The 21127-nt window shown below is 45.3% G+C and overlaps 1 protein-coding gene across 1 annotated transcript; it reads right to left on the bottom strand.

The window, feature by feature from the left end:
• Window positions 1-955: 955 nt before the first annotated feature.
• On the bottom strand, window positions 956-11548 carry ZBTB22 (zinc finger and BTB domain containing 22). Its single transcript, XM_085622250.1, has 2 exons — window positions 11333-11548; window positions 956-4057 (listed from the first exon to the last, which is right to left on the bottom strand). Exons 1-2 carry the CDS (start codon window positions 11341-11343, stop codon window positions 2503-2505), a joined length of 1566 nt encoding a protein of 521 aa, XP_085478376.1. The 5' UTR covers window positions 11344-11548; the 3' UTR covers window positions 956-2502.
• Between the last annotated feature and the right edge of the window lie 9579 nt (window positions 11549-21127).

Raw genomic sequence — 21127 nt, forward strand, 5'->3', positions numbered from 1 at the left:
TTCCTACACATGTTTTTCCTGTCTGATCACTTGAATGGAACAGGCTAACTTTTCACAAGTACACATGGTGTTAATTGAGCGCTGAACAAGCACAAACAAAATTGCAAACTGCTGAAGGATAAGAGCGCTCAGTGGCAGCAGCCACAGCTCCAATCGTCCTGCAGCAGCTGATGCGCGGGCCCACACACTGCTTCAGCAACTGTCCCAGGGCAACTTATGCACGAGTACACACACTGAACAGATTCATTCTGCAGCAGCTGATCCACAGGCTCACACACTGCTTCAGCAACTGTACCGGGGCAACTTATGCACGAGTACGCACACTGAACAGATTCATTCTGCAGCAGCTGATGCGCGGGCCCACACACTGCTTCAGCAACTGACCCCGAACAACTTATGCAAGAGTACGCACACTGAACAGATTAATTCTGCAGCAGCTGATGCACAGGCCCACACACTGCTTCAGCAACTTTCCAGGAGCAACTTATGCATGGAGTAGGCACACTGCACCGATAATCATTCTGCAATAGCTGATGTACGGGGCCACACACTGCTTCAGCAAATTTCCCGGAGCAACTTATGCACGAGTACGCACACTGAACCAATAATCATTCTGCAGCAGCTGATGCACAAGCCCACACACTGCTTCAGCAACTTATGCATGGAGTAGGCACACTGCACCGATAATTATTCTGCAGCAGCTGATGTATCTGGAATGCTTACTGCATCTGCACATGCATACTGCCTCCACGGAAAGACAGCACATTGATCAAACTTGCAATGCAGTGACAAAAACATAGAGGACCCCACAGGCTGCAAGCAGGCGATTGCACCAACATGCAGAGAGAGAAGGTTTCAGGTGGGTCCTAACATGCCTCGATACTGGCTCATGGTGAAAAGAATAAATTGATGTATGTGAATGATTCACGAATCAGGGCAGAGCAGAACATATTTTCAATGACCTCCATTTGAAATGGAAAGGACCTTCTTTCTGAATTAAAACTTAGCATGCAAGAGATGCCAGGCGGCTGTAAGCTGCAGGAAATAGAAAAACCTAAGACGGCCTGGCCCGATGACACTTCCGACATGAATACATTGAAATACAGGAATGTACCTTGTGGGTGAATTTGATTAGGGACAGATGATGTTTTAGGTGATCTGCACAGACTACGCGAGAGTGGAGAATTGCTGGGCTTCAAAACGCCTTCAGCAATGCATAGCCTGGAAGAAGCTGGGGAAAGTCATCAACAGACAAGTGAGACAAGCCCTGGCAGTCAAGGCCTGCCACTACACTTCAGATTTCTGTTCTGACTGTCCAGATAAAGAGCCGTTAGATCTAGAAAACAATGTGGGAGCAGCATGTGTTCCTCAATCCTAATTCTGTGCCCCTCACATTGTGAGCTACTTGACAGCGGCTCTTAAAAAAAAATAGAAGAATTCTACTTCAACAATAAAGCAATAGTGTACGATCTCATTTAAGGGAACGTTTCATAACATTAGTGTAAGCGATTTACTTCAGAGACATCTGAACACTGATGGGTGAGCGTGGACATGCCTTAATGAGTGTGTGCGTGTGTGTGTGAGGGAAGTGTGTAGGACTGTGTGTGCGCATGAAAGATGTGTGTAGGACAGGGCACGTATAACCCACGCTGTGAGGACCAGATCGGTCCTTATAGAATGGGTAAACCCTGACAGAACCAGACAAACACTTTCTTTGTGAGGATCAGTGCATTAGGAGGACCGGTCCCCATTGTGTGTAGGTACTTTCGAGCGAGGGTATCAAAAAGAGTGCAGTTATAATTGCCTCAGTCTGCTTTTTGACCTATCCTACTATCAAAGTGCACATAGGGTTAGAATAGTAAATACACACTTCATTACGGTCCATGGCCGGTCCTCATAATAACAGGTATGTTATGTTGTGTTAGAGTGTGTGTCTGAGACTGCAAGTGCTTGTGAGACTGTGCTCAGGAGCTGGATCAAAAGGGAAATGTACAGATCCGCTGTCTGACAAGGCAGTGAGGACAGATTTGTGCAACATCTGCCAGTTCATAGAACAGGGGCATCAGCTTAAATGCAGTAAGATGCACAGCACAGATACGCATGCATGATTGCTGAATACGGCATAGAAGGAAGTGTCACTGTATGGAGGGTGGAGGGTTGAATTACAATCCCATACCACAAATCCTTAATCCCTCCTCTAGTTGCCAATACAGTTTTCTGTCCACTGCTAAGCAGGTGAACAGACCTAGGTCCTACCCTTCTGAAGCCGTGAGCCTGGAAGCACTGGCCACCTTCCAGCCTCCCCCCTAACACTGGAACATACGTGCTACGTAAAGAGACGATTCAGAGAGTCCAGCTGTTTTGTCCGTTCTAGAAACGAGTTTGACTAATGCTGTAGGAGATATGGTTCTCCCAAATCCAGACAGTCTGGCTCCGAAACTGCTACAAGAATAAGAATTTAAAAGTCACGGCTGCAGCAGGCAGGCTTATACTTGCCACCCATCACATGTCCCGCTCATGCACCGCTGTGGCCGTCCGACCTGTCCCTTGCCCCGAGTGCAGTTGCCGTGTCCCATGAGCCTCCTGCTGCAGATGCTGCAGCCGGATGGCATCACCGCCGCAGGGCTCATCATTCTTGCAGGCGTCGTCAGCACCCTCTTTCTTGCAGCTGCCGCTCATACGGTGCCGCCGCTCACAGTGGCCCTTATGCCGCATAAAGCTATCGCGCCACATGAACTTCTTGTTACAGAGACTGCACTCGTAGGGCTTCAGGCCAGTGTGCGTCTTCATGTGCTCCGTTAGGTGGTGCTTCATCTTGAACTTCTTGTTGCAGACCGGGCAGTCGAAGGGCCGCAGATTGAGGTGCATGTTCACATGCCGGTCCCGCATACTCTTGTGGGAGAAGGCCTTGCCACAGTGACACATAAAAATCTTGTTGCCATCTGTAGAGCTGCTGTTGAGTTGCACAGCACCATGCTCCACTGGAGCCTGGGGAGGGTAGACCAGGATCTGGTTGCCTTGCATGTCCATGGGCATGAGAGAGCGCTGCGAGAACTGACCTGGCATGTCCTCCAGTGCTTCATAGCTGAAATCCTCGGAGGACTCGCAGAAGTTCACTTGCTCTTCTAACCTCTGGTCACCACTGCTTGGTAAGTCCCGGGATTGGAGAGTGCGCACATCAGTGATGCTCAGCGGTGCCTCAGGGAGGTCAGGCTGTCGGGAAGCAGCTGGAACAGTCTCTACGGGATCCTCGTCCTCCTCGCAGGTCAGCACCAGGTCCTCCTGTGGCTTTTCCTTCTTGATATAAACCCACTGCTTCTGCGGCATGATACTAGGCTGAATATATGCAGGCCGCCTACTTGAGCACTCCCCGCTGCCACCACCATCACTCATTTCGTCATCTGTCTCCAGAACAAAGTGGCTAGCGTGGGAAAAGGGGTCACGGCCCTTCTCGGCCAGTGTGTGCTGGAATATGACATCACCATCATTAGCATCAGAGCCCTCTCTCTCTGATCGCAAATACTTTCCTGGCTCATGCACCCCTACAAATTCTGTAGCAGCTTCCCGGGGGCTAAAATAGTTGCTGCTGCTGGGTGACTGGTTCTCACTGGTGCGGCATGAGTGGGCTCGGGAGGGAGCTCTGGATGGGCCACGGCCCTCCTTAAGCAGTTCGGAGCATTTGTCCACAATGTGCCACATCTGCAGCACACTGCCCACAGTCAGGTAATTTACAATCTCATCTGAAACCATGCTCAGCTTCCCAGTATATGCAGACGACAGGACTGTCTCAAAGGCCAGAGGGTCCATGACATTGGGTAGGGAGATGGAGGTCATGTTCTTCAGGAGAACCTGGTCATGGAAGTAGGGCGAGGAGGCTGCCAGCACAGCACGGTGAGCTTTGAAGATCTGGCCCTGGACGTGAATGGTAATGTCACAGAGCTTTCCCTCCCGCCGCTGCTGGTTCAGGTTCTCCAGCAAGGCACACGTGATCTCCGGAAAGTCCAAGTGGACGATGGCGCTGGAAGAGTCCATGTTGCCAAGCTGCTTTGGAAGACTTCTGGAAGACAAGAGGGAAAAGGTTAGGTGGGGTGAATGTTCCATGATCGAATCACAATAAAATGCACGTCCCTAGTCTGTCTATCCTCCATCCTGCTCAGCTATTGCTTTCCTTCCTCTTTGTGTGTCCCCACCATGGCAGCTACTATCCATCTCTGTCATCTCCCTCCTGATAAAGGTCTGCTGTCTCTCCTCCAAGTCACTCTTTAGTTTTTGCTTCTTCCTCCTTTCAGTAGGTAAGGCTCTTCTTTCTATTAATTCCTCTCCTTTGCTAGCTGCCCCCAGAAGGTACGAAGATGCAGAGAATGCAAGGGTTACTACTGCTTTTAAGAAAATGGTTACAGCCACTGCCTCAATACCAATGTCCCATCCACAACTTGTTACCGATCCCTTGTGTACTGTTGCCTTTTAATACTCCTAGCTGAGCAACACTTCGTAAGTCAGAGAACGTGGGGTCATGGTACAGTACAAGGCACAGATCTGGTGAAAGAAAGGATGCAGCTATTTAAATAATGTATACTAAAGAGCAAATAAGGCTGCTTTTGTTCTACAGCTGTCTGTTTCTCAAGACTCGAGTTAAGGCCCTCTCTGGATGCTAGCATCATTAATAAACTGGTAGAAGAGCCCATAGAAGCAGCACAGCAAGGTTGTCAACATTTGATTGGTGCTGGCAGCCACCAGCCAATCTGAGCTCAGTAAACCAGCTACATTTAGTAAGAAAACGATCTACTAAAGGTTTCTAAAACATTTTTCTTTCCTAGGTGTATTTTTATTCCTTTTCTCTTGAGCTTTCAGGGTGAAAAAGCCAGGTTAAAAAGAAGATGTAGACTACCAACTGAATAACTTCTTTTTCAGACCATTTCCGAGTGCTGTCAAAAAGTTCCTAACAGAGGACAACACATTAATAAAAGCTTTAATTTATAATGAGAAAGGAGGGTACAACAAACAATGATAAATGCTGCTGAAGGATTGCGGAGATAGCAAGACACTATTAGCTAGAAAAATGCAACATTTCAATGCAACAACTGTAAACATTAAAAAACTTTTTAGGAAAATTCCGAAAAAGTGGGATGAATCTTGAGAACAATTTGTGGTACACAACTTTTACGAATTCTGATTTTCCCGCCATATATTCCAGTTTACTACCGGCTCACAAATGCGAAACCATTACTGTTTGTACTCCAGCGTATACTGAGTTGACGGCTACCTGATGAGCAGGGATGCAAATGTATCCCACCAGACAAAACGGGTGAGTGAGCTTCTTGAAGGGTCTTAACACAGTAACTGTGTGAGGGAATTGCAGCCAAATTAGAAGTTGAGATCTTGGTCAAGGCTTTAAGCCATGCTGGTGAGCTGCTCTCCGTGGCTTTCAAATTGTTTGTGCCAATCCCAGATGGGTCCCCTTCATGAAATTTCTAGAACAGTATGATTCGACAACAAGGTCTTAAAACACCTATATTATTGAATGGAAATTAATCCAGCATACATTTGCAAAGAAGCCCTGCAGTACAAGTGGCACATGCAGTTTACAAACAAAAGTATTCAATATTTGCAAATTGTGAAATTATAATTATTTCCAAAATGCTTTTTTGTTCTTTTTCTAGGAAGGCACCCAGCATAGAAGAATGGTAGTCTTGTGCAAGCTGCATTGTTTCTTTTTGAGACAAGACCAATGCTAAAACAATTCTTCATGTGTACGCTCCCGCCTGCTATCCAAAGCCCAGAGGCTCACATTCCACTATTTTAGAAACTTTCTTGACCGCTTTGCTGCTGGTTTTTGAAGGACTCCATAAAACGTTGTCAATCTGGTTTCTGGATACCAGTGCTGGTGAGAGAACGTGGTACTCAAAGTATGTCCTGATTTGGGAAAATAAATAATGAATCGTGAAAAATTGAGATGATTTCTGCTCTGCATTCCATTCAGATGCATGGATAAAGAGGGAAAAAAACTAATAGGTTTCATAATTACCATCATAATAATACTGGGACTAAGTCACTGGTATTAGATGAACTTGGATATATTAAAGCCAGATATTTATCAGTGGGGAGAAATGTGCGGTCTTTCCGTTTTAATGGCTTTTAGGATGGCTGTTCCAGATATGTGACAATGGCGTTGCCAGCATCCATATTTAGGAAATTCATCAAGATGCGCAAAATCAGTTCTTAAAGACACTCAAATTAATTTACAGACTTTCAGGCACAGGTCCTTCGTGAGTGGAAAAGGTTTCAAATTTAAGATAAGTTAACATAGAATGTGACTTAAAGTTTAGGATAAAGAAAAACCAGTGAGAAAACAAAAAAAGGCCTGGGGAAATAATGGCATACAAAATAGTAGGATGCCAAAGGAAAAAAAAACAAAAGACTTGGTATGATTGAATATTATTGAGATATGCCGAAAATTACCCATTCGTTATTTTAGGTGTTTAATCGTCTGGTAATACAACCTGGCAACTCTCTGCTTGCTAAAAACGTATGGTAAACCTTCCATGTGTCACAGGTTGAATCTTCCCGAACACTTGTAGGGTGGGGAGTAATGGGAGAATGGGCCATCGACAATGGCTCGGAGGCTGAGTTAGCCATGCTCCTTTCACAGAAATCTGTGGCCCCTGACTGACTCGAATGCGGTGGCCCACCCAGTAGAGAGGACGAGCAGAAACATATGCTCTGCAACTGATCTAGCAATGTCAGACCAAATACCCACCTAGAAACTGCAAAGCAAGGGAGATCTTTCCCATATAGGCAAGAGAAGAGGTACTGGACAGAAGATTGCAGCAAAGAGAATACCCATAACATGAAAGAATGTCAGACCAAGCGAGAGTCACTGCACTGTGCTGACCAAATACCCCAGTGACTAAGTCTGCATCAGATCACTGTGGTGCTCTGACAGTCATTTATTGTTTATTCACCACCCAGTTCTGTACATAGCATGCATAATTTTACCACGTAAGCAGCCGACATTTGTTTCGTCCACAGGACTTTTTCAAGGCTAGAGCAGAGTCCAACTACAGAAATACTGGACTAAAATATAAGCCAAATCTGTAGCGTTTGTTAGGTCCTTCCAACACAAACTCAATTCTAATAGTTGCCAAGCATTTACACCAAGCTCTAAAACCCCGGCCCAGAAACACACCTAAAAATAGTGACAACCGAAAAAGGTAACAGTCAATCAGGAGAAGTAAAAAAAATAGCATTTTATCCAAGCAGGAACATGATAAGCCCAACACCGGTAGTGGCCTGACAACGACAACCAATGATGGCTGGTTGATTTTTTACAGTACACACTAATAGTTCCAAGATCTTCTTAGCGCTAACAGAGTATAATAGCCTCAACTCCAGAAAGAGTAACGGGTTACGGCTTACTGGCAGCACCAGAAACGAGAAACACACTATTGATCATTGGCAAAAGACACACCTTAATTTTTAATGGTAAATAAGCGGTTGATTATTTTCACTCAGGTAGGGGCTTGTTCCACATTTTGGGCATAACCTTGCAGAAAGGTAGCCCCTGGCACACTCATTTAATCCTGAGAATAACCACAGGCCAATTGCTCGAGGGTCTACAGTCCGGGGCAGGATGATAGCAATGTAATTTAGAGACCTAGTCAGCTGATCCCTTGTTAGACAGAGCAGAGTATTGCAAAATAAATTACTTTCCCTAGCTACACGCAAGGATGATCGTATATCTGATGGAAGCAGCACAGTGACACTGACTAGTGAGACTACTCAAAGGTCGTGAATACTGGATCACTAACATTTGTGGAGCAGTTTAGAAGCGATGTTGGCACACCTTACACAGAACATGGAAGTGAAATGTTAAAGTTAAAAGATTATTGTTCTGACTGGTTATTGCTCCTTCTCTCTCGGGGTCTGTTTATTGCTCCTTCTCTCCCGGGGTCTGGTTATTGCTCCTTCTCTCTGTCTGGTAATTGCTCATTCTCTCTATCTGTCTGGTTATTGCTCCTTCTATCTGTCTGGTTATTGCTCCTTCTCTCTCTGTCTGGTTATTGCTCATTCTCTCTATCTGTCTGGTTATTGCTCCTTCTCTCTGTCTGGTTATTGCTCCTTCTCTATTTCTCGGTCAGGTTATTGCACATTCTCTCTCAGGGTCTGGTTATTGCTCCTTCTCTCTCTCAGGGTCTGGTTATTGCTCCTTCTCTCTCTCTGTCTGGTTATTGCTCCTTCTCTCTCTGTCTGGTCATTGCTCCTTCTCTCTCTGTCTGGTCATTGCTCCTTCTCTCTCTCTGTCTGGTCATTGTCCCTTCTCTCTCTCTGGTTATTGCCCCTTCTCTCTCACTGTCTGGTTATTGCTCCTTCTCTCTCTCTGGTTATTGCTCCTTCTCTCTCTCTCCGTCTGGTTATTGCTCCTTCTCTCTCTCTCTGTTTATTGCTCCTTCTCTCTCTGTGTCTGATTATTGCACATTCTCTCTCTCTGTCTAGTTATTGCTCCTTCTCGCTCACTGTCTGGTTATTGCTCCTTCTCTCTTTCTCTGTCTGGTTATTGCTCCGTCTCTCTCTCTGGTTATTGCTCCTTCTCTCTCTTTCTGTCTGGTTATTGTTCCTTCTCTCTCTCCGTCTGGTTATTGCTCCTTCTCTCTCTCCCTGTCTGGTTATTGCTCCTTCTCTTTCACAGTCTGGTTATTGCACATTCTCTCGCTCCATCTGGTTATTGCTCATTCTCTCTGTCTGGTTATTGCGCCTTCGCTCCCTTCTCTCTCTGTCTGGTTATAGCTCCTTCTCTCTCATAGTCTGGTTATTGCTCCTACTCTCTCACTATCTGGTTACTGTTTCTGCTCGCTCGCTTTCCATCTGGTTATTGCTCCTTCTCTCTCACAGTCTGGTTATTGCTCCTTCTCTCAGTCTGGTTGTTGCTCCTGCTCTCTCAAGTCTGGTAGTTGCTCCTGCTCTCTCTCAGTCTGGTTATTGCACCTTGTCTATCTCGGTCTGGCTATTGCGCCTTCTATCTCTCAGTCTGGTTATTGCACCTTTTTTCTCTCTGTCTGGGTATTGCTCCTTCTCTCTCTCTGTCCGGTTATTGCTCCTTCTCTCTCTGTATTGTTCCTGCTCTCTCTGTGTGGTTATTGCGCCTTCTCTCACAGTCTGGTTATTGCTCCTGCTCTCGCTCTGTCTGGTTATTGCTCCTACTCTCTCTGGTTATTGCTCCTGCTCTCTCTCATGCTATTGCTCCTTCTCTCTCTCTCCGGTTATTGCTCCTTCCCTCTCTCTCTCCGTCTGGTTATTGCTCCTACTCTCTCTCTCTGTCTTGTTATTGTTCCTGCTCTCTCTCGGTCTGGTTATTGCTCCTTCTCTCTCTGTCTGGTTACTGCTCCTACTTTCTCTCTGTCTGGTTACTGCTCCTGCTTTCTCTCTGTCTGGTTATTGCTCCTTCTCTATGTATGTCTGGTTATAGCTCCTTCTCTCTCTCCATCTGGTTATTGTTCCTTCTCTCTCTCTCTCTCTCTCTCTCTCTCGGGTTATTGCTCCTTCTCTCTCTGTCTGGTTATTGCTCCTTCTCTCTCTGTCCGTCTGCTTATTGGTCCTTCTCTCTCAGTCTGGTTATTACTCCTGCTCTCTCTCTGTCTGGTTATGGCACATTCTCTCTCTCTGTCAGGTTATTGCTCCTGCTCTCGTTCAGTTTAGTTATTGCTGCATCTCTCTCTGTTATTGGTCATTACTCCCTCTCTATTTCTCTATCAGGTTGTTGCATATTCTCTCTCGGTGTCTGCTTATTGCTCCTTCTCTTTCTCAGCCTGGTTACTGCTCCTCCGGTCTGTCTGATTATTGCTCCTTCTCTGTCAGGTTATTGCACATTCTCTCTCGGGGTCTGGTTATTGCTCCTTCTCAGCCTGGTTACTGCTCCTCTATCTCTCAGTCTGGTTATCGCTCCTTCTCTCTCTGTCTCATTATTGCTCATTCTCTATGTCTCCGTCAGGTTATTGCCATTCTGTCTCGGGTCTGGTTATTGCTCCTTCTCTTTCTCAGTCTGGTTACTGGTCCTCCTCTCTCAGTCTGGTTACTGGTCCTCCTCTCTCAGTCTGGTTACTGTTCCTTCTCTCTCAGTCCGCCTATTGTTCTCTCTCGGTTTTTCGCTCCCAGAGTATGATTATTGCTCCTTCTCTCATTAGTACTCTTTCTCGCACTCTCTCTTTCAGATTACTGTTCTGACCGGTTTTTGCTTCTTCTCTCTCTCTCAGTCTGGTTACTATACCCTCTCAAAGTCTGGTGGTTGCTCGTTTTTCCCCAATACTGATTACTGCTCTCTCTCGGTCTGATGAATGCGCTCTCTCTCACTAGGGCAATTACTCTTTGTCTAGTTGCTTCTGCCTTTCTAGCTATCTGGCTACTCCATCCACTTTATATGTCTGGTCATTGCTCCCACTCACTCTGATTAGCGCTCTATTGCTCTCTGTTTATTGTTACCCTCTCAGTCTGATTATTATTACGCTTTCTCCACGGCTGGGCATTGCTCGCTCTCTTAGTCTGGTTATTATTCTTCCTATGTCCCAGTCTGTCTATTGCTCCCTCCAAGTCCGATTAGTGCACGCTCTCCCTCACTCAGTCTAAATGACTCCCTCTGTAACCCTGGTTACTGCTTCCTCTCTCTCAATCTGGTTAGTTTTCGCTCTGTAACTGGACATCACTCCCTCTCTGTAAGATAGGTCTTGGACCCTCTCTCTCGCCAAGTCTGTTTACTGCTTCCTAAGTCTGGTATAGCTTCTTCTCTCAATCTGGTTACTGCTCCCTCTCCTTTTCTAGTTCCTTCACGCTGTTTCTTTGTCTGGTAATTGCCGTCTTTCTGGTTATTGCTCCCTCTCCAGATATGCTCTCAAGCTCTTTAGTTATCGGTCATCCCCACAGCCTGGTTATTACTTAATCTTTAAAATTGTAACGGCCCCCTCTCTCTGAATCTTGTTCTTGCTCCCTCTCTACAGCTATTGCCCCTTCTCTCGAATCCTGTTTTTTTTGGTTACTCTATTTCGGATAAGTGCCCCATGGACCTTTGATCGCTGCGTTCACTCTGTATCATGCGCCCCTCTCAGCCAGTCTATGCCTCCTTATATCAATGCATTACTATTTCTTTCTTTATTGCCTCCTCTCTCCTAGGCCAACAATGCTAAGCCCCACCCCCCATTGGACAAACCCGCTGGGTGCCATTGGTCGAACAGGGCGGACCTCTCACAGTTCATTGGTTCGGAGACACGTCTGGCAAGCAAGAAGGCGTGAGTTTGTCAAACGCCATAGCGTCAGCACGATTCTCTGCGTGGATTGGCTTGCTTACCTGTCGGTCATGTCGAGGCGGTTCTCTACCTGCGATTGGTGGAGCAGCAGGAGCTGTAGCCACGGACCGCCGCCTACCTATTTCGGGACGGCGACTAGGGCAGGCCGGGGCTACCGGAACCCTATGGTTACAGGTGCCCGTAGAGGTAGGGAGAGTACACCAGACCGGCGCTGCTCGGCTCTGTGGCGCCGGGCTCTCCAGACGCTGCTTTGCCACAGCGCCGATTGGTCCGCTGGGACGAGGCCCGCCCCCAACCGCTGCCGGCTTTCAATTCTGATTGGGTGCGCGGGGCAGCAGGTGCCCTGCTATGGGAAGACTTTGCAGTCCGTCATGCAGTAGGCGGAGTCGACTCATCACACAATAAAGCAGACAGGGTGACACCCAGCAGGCCATGGAAATAGAAGAAAGGCAAGCCCCTAATGAAATGGAAGCCGTGGGCATCGAGATAGGACTTCACATTTTGGTAGAGGGGAAAGATGACAACTTTCTGTCCCAGTGTAAAGGCAAGGCATCCTAAATGCAGCAGATTTGATGTCATGACCAGAGGCAAACATTATGCATCATTTTTCTTCACTTTATTTTTTTGTTGCAGATTTTCTATACCGCAAACTTAGCCCAAAGGCATTAGAGTGTTTTACATGAGCACCATATTACATTATACAAGGTTAGATTTTTTTTTTTTTTAGGCAGAGAAAAATTGGGTTGACCCCCAGATTCACTAGGGCCATAACGTCAAGGGATGGTGACACCCCCAAATAAATGCTTCTGGGCTTTGTAATTGGGCCGGGGGGCCCTGAGGCAGGTCTTCCGTGTCTGTGCCAGATTTTGTTGTTGTGCACCAAGAATAAAAGACAAAACAGTGACCTTTGTTGGAAAACAGGAGCGATCTGGCAGAATTTTAACAGTGTAACACCAGATAACCTGGAATCAATACCACGTAATTACCAACAGACCTGATTCCGATGGGACGTTCCTATTTTTTAAGCCAAAAAATGCTTATTTTAGCAGCTTTCTACCCCAAATTGCCACTGCTTCAATTAAAGTTCATGGAGAAAATAGTCCCCAGATTTTCTTTTTAAAATCTACCTCTTTCTAATTTCAAAATGTTAACATGTGTGATACCGGCTACCCTGACTGTCCAAATTGTGTGGTCCCAGGCAAACATTTTATTTCACAGAGCCTCCTTTTTATTTATTATAACATAAGAGCATTTCTAAATACCGGGGTTGAGGATGCACGATGTACAATCACCGATCATGTTTTATTTAAGACTATAATGTTGCTCCATCTATAAAAAGAATCTAGGCCATGTTTAGGGTTTAAACACCTAGAAAACATCACATTTTACTCCACTACTGGCACCTAGAAATACCATCAATCTTTTCCATAGCACAGTCACATATGATCTGAACAAAGAATACACTAAGTAAGAAAACCAGATTCCTACCCAGAAACCTAAATAAAGAACTAAATTACATGACAACAAAGATGTGATTATCAAAGAGACAGACAAAGGAGGCAATGTAGTTCTCCTACACATAGACAACTACATAAATGAAGCACTTCAGCAACTAGCAGACAAAAATTGTTAGAAGAAACTACCCGGTATTCCAACTAAAGATATACAGAAAAGCCTTATGATCACACTTGATGAATTAGTAATCAATGAGAACTAGCTCTGGTTTAAATTGTTTGTATGTCTGCGGGTGGAAAAAAAACCCATTAGGTTTTTTATGAAGGCCCTCACCCACCAACCTAGTTGGTGGCATGCTTCATCATTGGGCCCCACCCGAGGTACCGAGTGTACCTCAGGTGTGCTTCGACGCCAGATTACTGCGGAGCGGGTTTATTTGGTTCGTGAGGGTGCTGTGAGTGAGGTTTAAAATACTGTCCTGGGTGTCCCAAAGACTGTTTTAACGGTGGGCCCCAGGCAGTCGATAAAAACAAAGGCTGTGGGACGTGCACGGTAGGCTTATGGCCTCCGACGTCCTGTGCGGTCAACTAGTTTCAGCCAGGCCTTTTCTTCTACTGGCTTTCGTCAGGACCTTATATGTGTGGGGTATTACAGGGGTAGTTATGAGTTTGTCAGTGCCCTGTGTGTAAAGCACACGCTACGGTGCTTATATGTGCAAGAGGTGTTTCCTCTCGGGTTGTACCTGTAGGGGGTATAAAAAGGGGGGGGGGACAGACATAAGATTAAAGTAAAGGCTCCTAGTAGTGGGCTAAAAGCTTTTAGTGAGGCGGTGCTAGGTGCCTAAAGGTGACCACGGACAAGGCGGTAGTGTTAGCGTCAGTGGCGGGCAGTGACAAAGTGGCCGGTCTCACAATATGGGTTATTGTGTGTGAAATTAGGCCTATATACTGTAACCAATGTTGGTGAAAACAGTAAAGTGGAGTTGCTTACACCTGATTGTAGCGAACAACTCAACATGGAGCTCAGCCGGGGGCCAGGACCATGTGCACTCTAAATTGGGGGAAGAAAAGGAAAACCGCTGTTGGGGGAGGGGGGTAGTATGCACCCAACAAGGTAACGGTAAAAGGATGCACACACAGACACCGCCGAGGGCAGCATGAAAGGTGGCTGTACCGTTAGCTTGGTCGAGTACAGGTACTTACTGCGCGATGTAGCTGGACCCTCAATGAACCTGTTGTCCGGGCAGAGGCTCCGTGAGAAATGAGCTTCAGTGTAGAAAGCGCTTAAATACCTGTGGAAAGCGCCAGGTGTTGCTTGTTAGCTGTGTCGGGTGTTCTGGCCTGGGCACGAGTGACGGGGCGTATTCCGCTTCCTGTTGTCTCGAGGAGGTGCCTGTAGTAGAGGAAATGGAAGAAAGTCTCGCATGCAGGTGTATGTAGCACTCTCTCTATTTATTTCCATGGTGCAATTGGATGTCTAAGTTGCTAACATGCATGTGCAAATGTGCGGTTATTTAGGGGAGTGCTAACCCAATTGGGGGAGTCGCGCTCCATCTGTGCACTGTAATGGGAGGACACCCTCTCTATTTAAATAGAAGTGGCAACTAGGCGGGGCTAAGTAGGTAACGTGCGTTAATGTGCAGGGATGTTATTGTATATTGGTCCTTCAAAAAATAATAATAAGGGTGATGAACCCACTATGTATGTAGGGAAGGTCCTGTGAGTGAGAAGGTCACCACCTGGAAGTTTGAGCCAGTATGACGCCCAGAGGACATTTGGTGTTGGGACATGGTCATCCCGTGCCCTAGGCAGGCCCTGTTCATGAGGTGGCACTCAGGAGAGTAGAAATGATCTATCAGGTGTGGGGGGCCTCATCTGCTGAGGCTGTTCCACGGAATATTATCATTCAGTCCCTCCGTGTGGGTGGACAATCTGTAGATCCAGCGTTGTCCTTTGGACAGTAGCTGCTTCTTGTTGTCTGTAGGGTGTGCAGGGATCTGTTCAATGACCATCCATCTGAGGTCATTGGTGGTATGTCCAAACCTAAGGAAGTGGTCTGTGAGTTTGCTGATAGTCTTCTTGCACCGAATCGTACTTCTGTGTTCAGTGATTCTGGTGCGTATTTTTCTCGTGGTCATACCCACGTAACGGAGCTGGCATGGGCATTCAATCAAGTACACTAGATTGGTTGAATTGCAGTTCGTGTGCTTACGTTGGTGCCATGTTTTTCCGGTTTCCAGGTCGAGGGTTTTGGTATGTGTCGTGAGGTGGCAGATACTGCAATCAATTTGTTGAATCTTTTGGGGCAGGTACATTGATGTTATACTATGCATATGGCAAGGCCCGGAAGCAACTTTAAAGACCTGTCTGGAGAAAATCAATACCAATCAATGGAATATTAAGACAACCTCAATTCTTTCCACCAAACTATTGACTACCTGGATATCACCATCCATATCATTGAGAGTAAATTCCATACTAAACTTTACAGAAAAAGAACAGCAGCTAACTCAACCCTACAATCAGACAGTTAGCCACATAGTACTATTAAGAACATCCTCAAAGGAGAATTACAACACATCAACGAAACTGCAGTGGCAAGGAAACCATACATGACTGCATCAAAAGATCCGCATAAAAGTTTGGAACAGATTTATTATGAGAGAAACCACAGCCAGAGAAATTGACCAAACATCATGCCATACAGTATTACGAACAAAACCCTATCAACCTATGGAAACCCAAAATAATATTCGGTTCCTAATGGATTTTCACAATGGACACTACATAATCAGAAAGGTCCTAAAATGTCACTGATACCTTTTGATCAACAATCTATCCATTAACAACATTTAAAACTACTCAGAAATGGAGTCTTCTCAGGCGAATAACTTAAGACAACAATTATGCAAATCAGAATTCACAGACAATAGGAAAACACATGAAACTTTTCTAGATAAACAAGTATACTTCCATAATTGCAACATCTACAAGCTAGGCATCAACAAAACCAAGGAATTTGAACCTGGACCAGGAATTAAACTTTAGATGAAAGAATGGATCAATTGTAATAGAATATTCATAAGACCCACGACGAAACCCTATGCTACTGGAGAGGAGCGTGTTCTGGAAAAAAAAACTCATGCCCTCCTGCAGGAAGACAGCTTTCTGCATCTGAGTGTGCCCCAGTGGCATAATGGATCCATTACTGTAAACCACTCACCATTGTCTTGGTTGGATTGGATCCACATTAGGATGCTGGAGATATGACATTGACTGTCTGAGGATGGTCGTAAATCCTTCAAGAGTCTCGCTGCAGAATTCCACCTTCCTTGCTCCCACTTCTGGAGGTATCCCCAGCTCTGCCATTGCCTCTACTCACAACGACGCTTGGGGGATTGGTCTCCTCCTCCATCTACGATCCACGCATATTTGGTGCAATGGGGCAACTATAAAAAGTGGATTTTTTAAATTTAAAGTCTCCTGGTGTCTAGATTGCTTTCTGAGCTACTGGAACACCTTTTTCGGACTCAGTAACAGACCTGAGTACAAAATGATTACTCGCCTGCACACAGGTCTCAGATTCTTGCTTCTCATAGCAGGGGTTGGAGAGAAGCTCAAATGAAGGTCTCCTACTTTAAGATTTTACAAGACTGGCACTGGTCTCCAGCTAAATTACACAGAGCATGGCTGACACCAAACCCACATTGGATTGTTGGCAATATCACCATCCTGGCTGCAACATACTACACATTCTCTGGTCCTGCCCTGCACACAAGACTTTCTGAGATGGGATCAATCACCTTCTACTAGACTCACATGGCCATACCGTTCCCCACCAAGCTCCACTAGCAATCCTGCATGACACTCAGGGCTTGCCGACTCTTACTGGCAAACTATACATACTCCATCGGTAGTCTACGCCAAATGTCCCAACTTAGGAGGGCTGGCTGTGTGGAAACAGCCCATTCCAAACTTCGGTCATCCCACCCCTCCACCCTACAGACCACTGCTTTTTTCAGTTGAGAAATTTGAGATTCACACCCCCTGAACCACACTGTCTAAGCCATGCCCCTGAGAATCAGGTTGTTGAGCCAAAGCCATGACTCATACCTGGCTCTCCAGTTCCAAAGCTGGCAGCTCTGGCAGCCTCCCTCTATTAATCAGCAGAAGTTCCCAAGTTCTTTTCCTGACATTAACAACATTACATTTCCCATAAAACAAAAGGAAACATTAACACAATATAACAACAATGTCCACCAGTCCCATAACTCCATCCACTATAAACCCTTCTGTAGACTCCATTTTCTTTGCTGCTCATCAGCAAAGCTAAGTCATTGCCTAAGGGTTTATGTTTTGAACTGATATGGTGATTCTCTAAAGTGGTATTGGTTTTGTTGGATAGTTTCTGGGCTGGGCTATTTTTTATGCCCACAATGGATCTGCTCAAATGGGAGATCCCTTAGATTCGATAGACATCTCCCCAGCGGGACTGCCAGCATTCAACTGGAGCAGGTCCACCCTGCTGATCCACTTAGAAGATAAGTGGTGTCAAGAGGAGACAGTAACCAAGGTTTCAGTCCTGTTTCTGTTTTGACATCCATCCTGTATTGCGTAGAGAAGCACAAGCACCTATCAATGAGGGGCACCAACACATTGAGCGGAGCTAAAACATTACAGCTCTGCTTGCTGTAATCACGTTTTCTGCCTTTGGCTTGGAGAGCCTGTGCCTGCCAGTTAGCCTGACTCTAGAGCTCACAGAAGCTTGTGTTTTGCATTATTTAAGTGTATTCCACAAATATACAGCACAAGTGGTAAAGGTCTAAGACTGTGAAAAACTGGAGCCTCGTCAAGTCCCCAGTCAAGCTACACAGCCGTATATTCTTTAACCAGTTTATCATAATGTAACAATCTTTTTTTATCAACGTTTTCTCAATTTTTTTCTCAAAGTTTTAATAATTCTTTAATTTGTCTTGCAAGTTATTTTTAACATTGCCCTTCCAGGCTTTTCACAGTAGCACAAGACCGTTCCAATTTCCACACGTCACGGTGTCTTTTAAAAGAACCCAATGCATTTCAGGATCATTCCATTCATCAGGGGTTTCTAAAATACAAAGATTGCAGCAAGGACCCTATCAGCATCATCAGTATAACCTTAACTAAACTAAAGAGACTGGCGCACCTACCAACTCTGTGAACATTATCCCTAGTGCAATGAGATACTTAAATGCTACATGCACCCCGTGACGTGCTATAGCCAACCAGAAATCTGTGACCTACTAACCCCTTCATCCCAAAATTAATCCTCATGAAACCAAACAACATAGTGATCGTGAAACCCACCTTTATGTAATAAAATAAGACCTCCAGAACAGACAAGTTTAACCAGCGGGTGAAAACCACCTACAACTGCATATTTAAAAGTGAAACCTTTTCACTTAGACAAAACAGCCCATTATAACAATGCCCGATAATGTGCTTACCGAATCTTGTGCTTCACTACACTCGTGACTCAAAATGGACAGATATAACAAAGTCCAGTCTTTTTTGAAGGATGGCGGTATATTTAAATCAATATTTATCATTTCGTTCTCCAGTCCCCTTCGGGAGAATCAGCCCATTTCCAATTGTGTTCCAATGGACAATAGTGAAAACAATCAGTGTTTATCTCCCCTACAACTAATTACCCCCAGATGCCCCATCGCTTGAATGTCACCAAAATAAAATAAACGGTGGACCTCATTGCCGCGCACGGCGTGCTGTCTACAGAATACATCACCAATAGCATTACATCTCCCAGCATGCCAAGATTACCAACCCACACAGTGTTTGTTGTTCCCCCGCTCCTGAACCAGCTGTGCAAAAACTGCATGATGAGGATCATAAAAAAGATACAGTGCTTCTACATGACAAAACATATGTGCATAATACTCTTACATTGTCATATCAATTAACAGAGCATATAAAATAACATTGAATTCCAAAACATAAATAGAGTCATATAAAGGGCAAATTATTTTGTGCTGCCATGACGGTGTTCTCTCAAATTAAAGCTCATGACCGGAATACATCTACCGGGCTACTGATATTAAAATTGAGTTTAAATTTTAATCACATTTACATCCTCCTTGTGTTTAACAGTTCAACGGTTTGAGAATGGTGTAATCTAACCAGTGGACGGAAAAATATTTGTATGCAAACCAGCAATAGTAGATTGCACTTTAATGTACTCCAACTCTTGAAAATGCTCGATGGCGTAAGGGGCGTGCAAACTCGATACAAGCTCCGCCTGTGCGCATTAGCTGAACATGAAAAGACTGATGACTGCCATTAACTTCTGCAAAAAGAACAATTGATGGACAGAATGTTGAACAATGTCAAACATTCACCCCAGTGCAGAGATCTGGGCCTAAATCCATTGTTTTATTGCTCCCCATGACATTCCAGTTTAAACCCAGCGATATGCATATCAGTCTTGACCCTACTCCCTATGGGAACAGTCCAGCCCGAACTGCCAGGCCAGGTCTTCCCTGAACCGAAAACAAGCATCCTGGGACCGGCTTCGGGGTTTCACCCCTCATCAGCGAGGCTAGCTTGACTCCAGTGGACTGGTGAGCACGGGACCCACGTCAGGGCATACCCGTCCCACTCAGGGTGACAAACGCAAAAAGAACAATTGATGGACAGAATGTTGAACAATGTCAAACATTTACCCCAGTACAGAGATGGATTAGTTACTTACCTGTAATCCTAGTTCTCATCCAGGGGTATACTCATCAAAGTCATAATCTATGAATAATCCCCGCCCATGTGCGGGATCCCGAAGCATATAGAAAATACATATATATACATATATATGCATATGTGAAAACATATACATGCAGCCTAAAATGTTTCAAACATGGTAATGCTGTAAATTACATAGGTTTGCATAGCAGTGCCCCCTAACCCATAAGGAAACAAGCATTTACAATGAAACGGTCTCGGCATTGTTAAAGTTAGAGCTATTGGCATTGCTCATGACAATGCCGTTTCTTTAAATGTTTTAAAAACAAAAACATAAACAAAAATAATGTTATGAGCAATGCCAATAGCTCTAACTTTACCAATGCCGAGACCATTGCATTGTAAATGCTTGTTCTCATCTTCCTCCTCTTGTCTCTCACCTTTGATTCACTCACTTCAGCAGCCTCCTCTGTATTCAACAACTTCTGCGCTTTGCGGTCGACCGCCGCAGCGTCATTGGCTGCTAGTATCACTGACGTCACACTAAGAGAGGCGAGTGTTGAATAGCATGGGCACAAAGAAAACGGGGATACTAAGAAAACGAAGAACACGAGATAGGGTGGCAAAGGGAAGAGAGTATGTTACATTCATTGTAACAGGAAAATACTGGTCATTTTTCAATGTAATCTCTTTTCGTCTCACTAGTGAAGTTCCGCTTGCACTGAGTGTATGCACAGTCCATACTGAGAGGACCCGACGTGGGAGACTGCAGTGAGTCAAGATCTCCCTGTCGCTCTACATACTGAGTGCCAGAGGAGGCTGGACGCACGCTTGCAAAATTAGGGACAGAAGTCTATACATAGCAGGCATCGTTTTGCAATACACACCTCAGATTTGTTTTTGTGTCTTGTAAATGTCCACAGGTGCTTTCTTTGTCTAGTGCACGCACAATCGCCGTAAATGTCTACAACGCGATTGTGAAAAAGGTCAACGTTGTGAAATGTTTATAGTTTGTTGATCGGCAGTTGTGCTGCACGTCTATGAACGACTATTTGATCTGTCAGTGGCGAGGAAACCTGGCGATTAGAGAAACCCGCGGTTCACCTTTGGTCGCAGGGCAAGATTCGAACCGTTGTGTGAACTTTGGTGTAAGAAAACAGCAGCACTCGATCCACCAGGCGTGGATAAGCCCCCTTACCGGGACACAAACGCAGAGGGGTTTTAATGCATGTGTACCGATCACAATGTGCTCTTTGTCTGCTACAGCCGACAACATCTTTCCGTTGCACAGAGCACCTGAAAGTGGATTTCAATGCCAACGCCTGCTGGATAGTAGGGTGTGGGAATTTGTAATTGCATTTATATAGCGCGAATATGACACGCCCCTCTTTCTACACACTCCACGTGCCTCTTGCTGGAGGAGGATGTAAACATCCCCGTGTTGGAAGCAGTATCCAGCAGCTCTGCAGTGGCGTCAACATTTTGTTGAGTGCTCCATAATGACTGAACTAATAGTGTACGACGCGCGGGCTCAACACGAGTCTATCGTTTACTATTGTAACTGATTGGAAACAACAACGCCTGCGTTACAGCTCCACTCCAAAGTCACAACATCCCAAAATTACTTTTTAAAATTGGAGTTACTTGTCAAAAACC

Source organism: Triturus cristatus, chromosome 1_1, assembly GCF_964204655.1.
Source record: "Triturus cristatus chromosome 1_1, aTriCri1.1, whole genome shotgun sequence".
Lineage (NCBI taxonomy): Eukaryota > Metazoa > Chordata > Amphibia > Caudata > Salamandridae > Triturus > Triturus cristatus.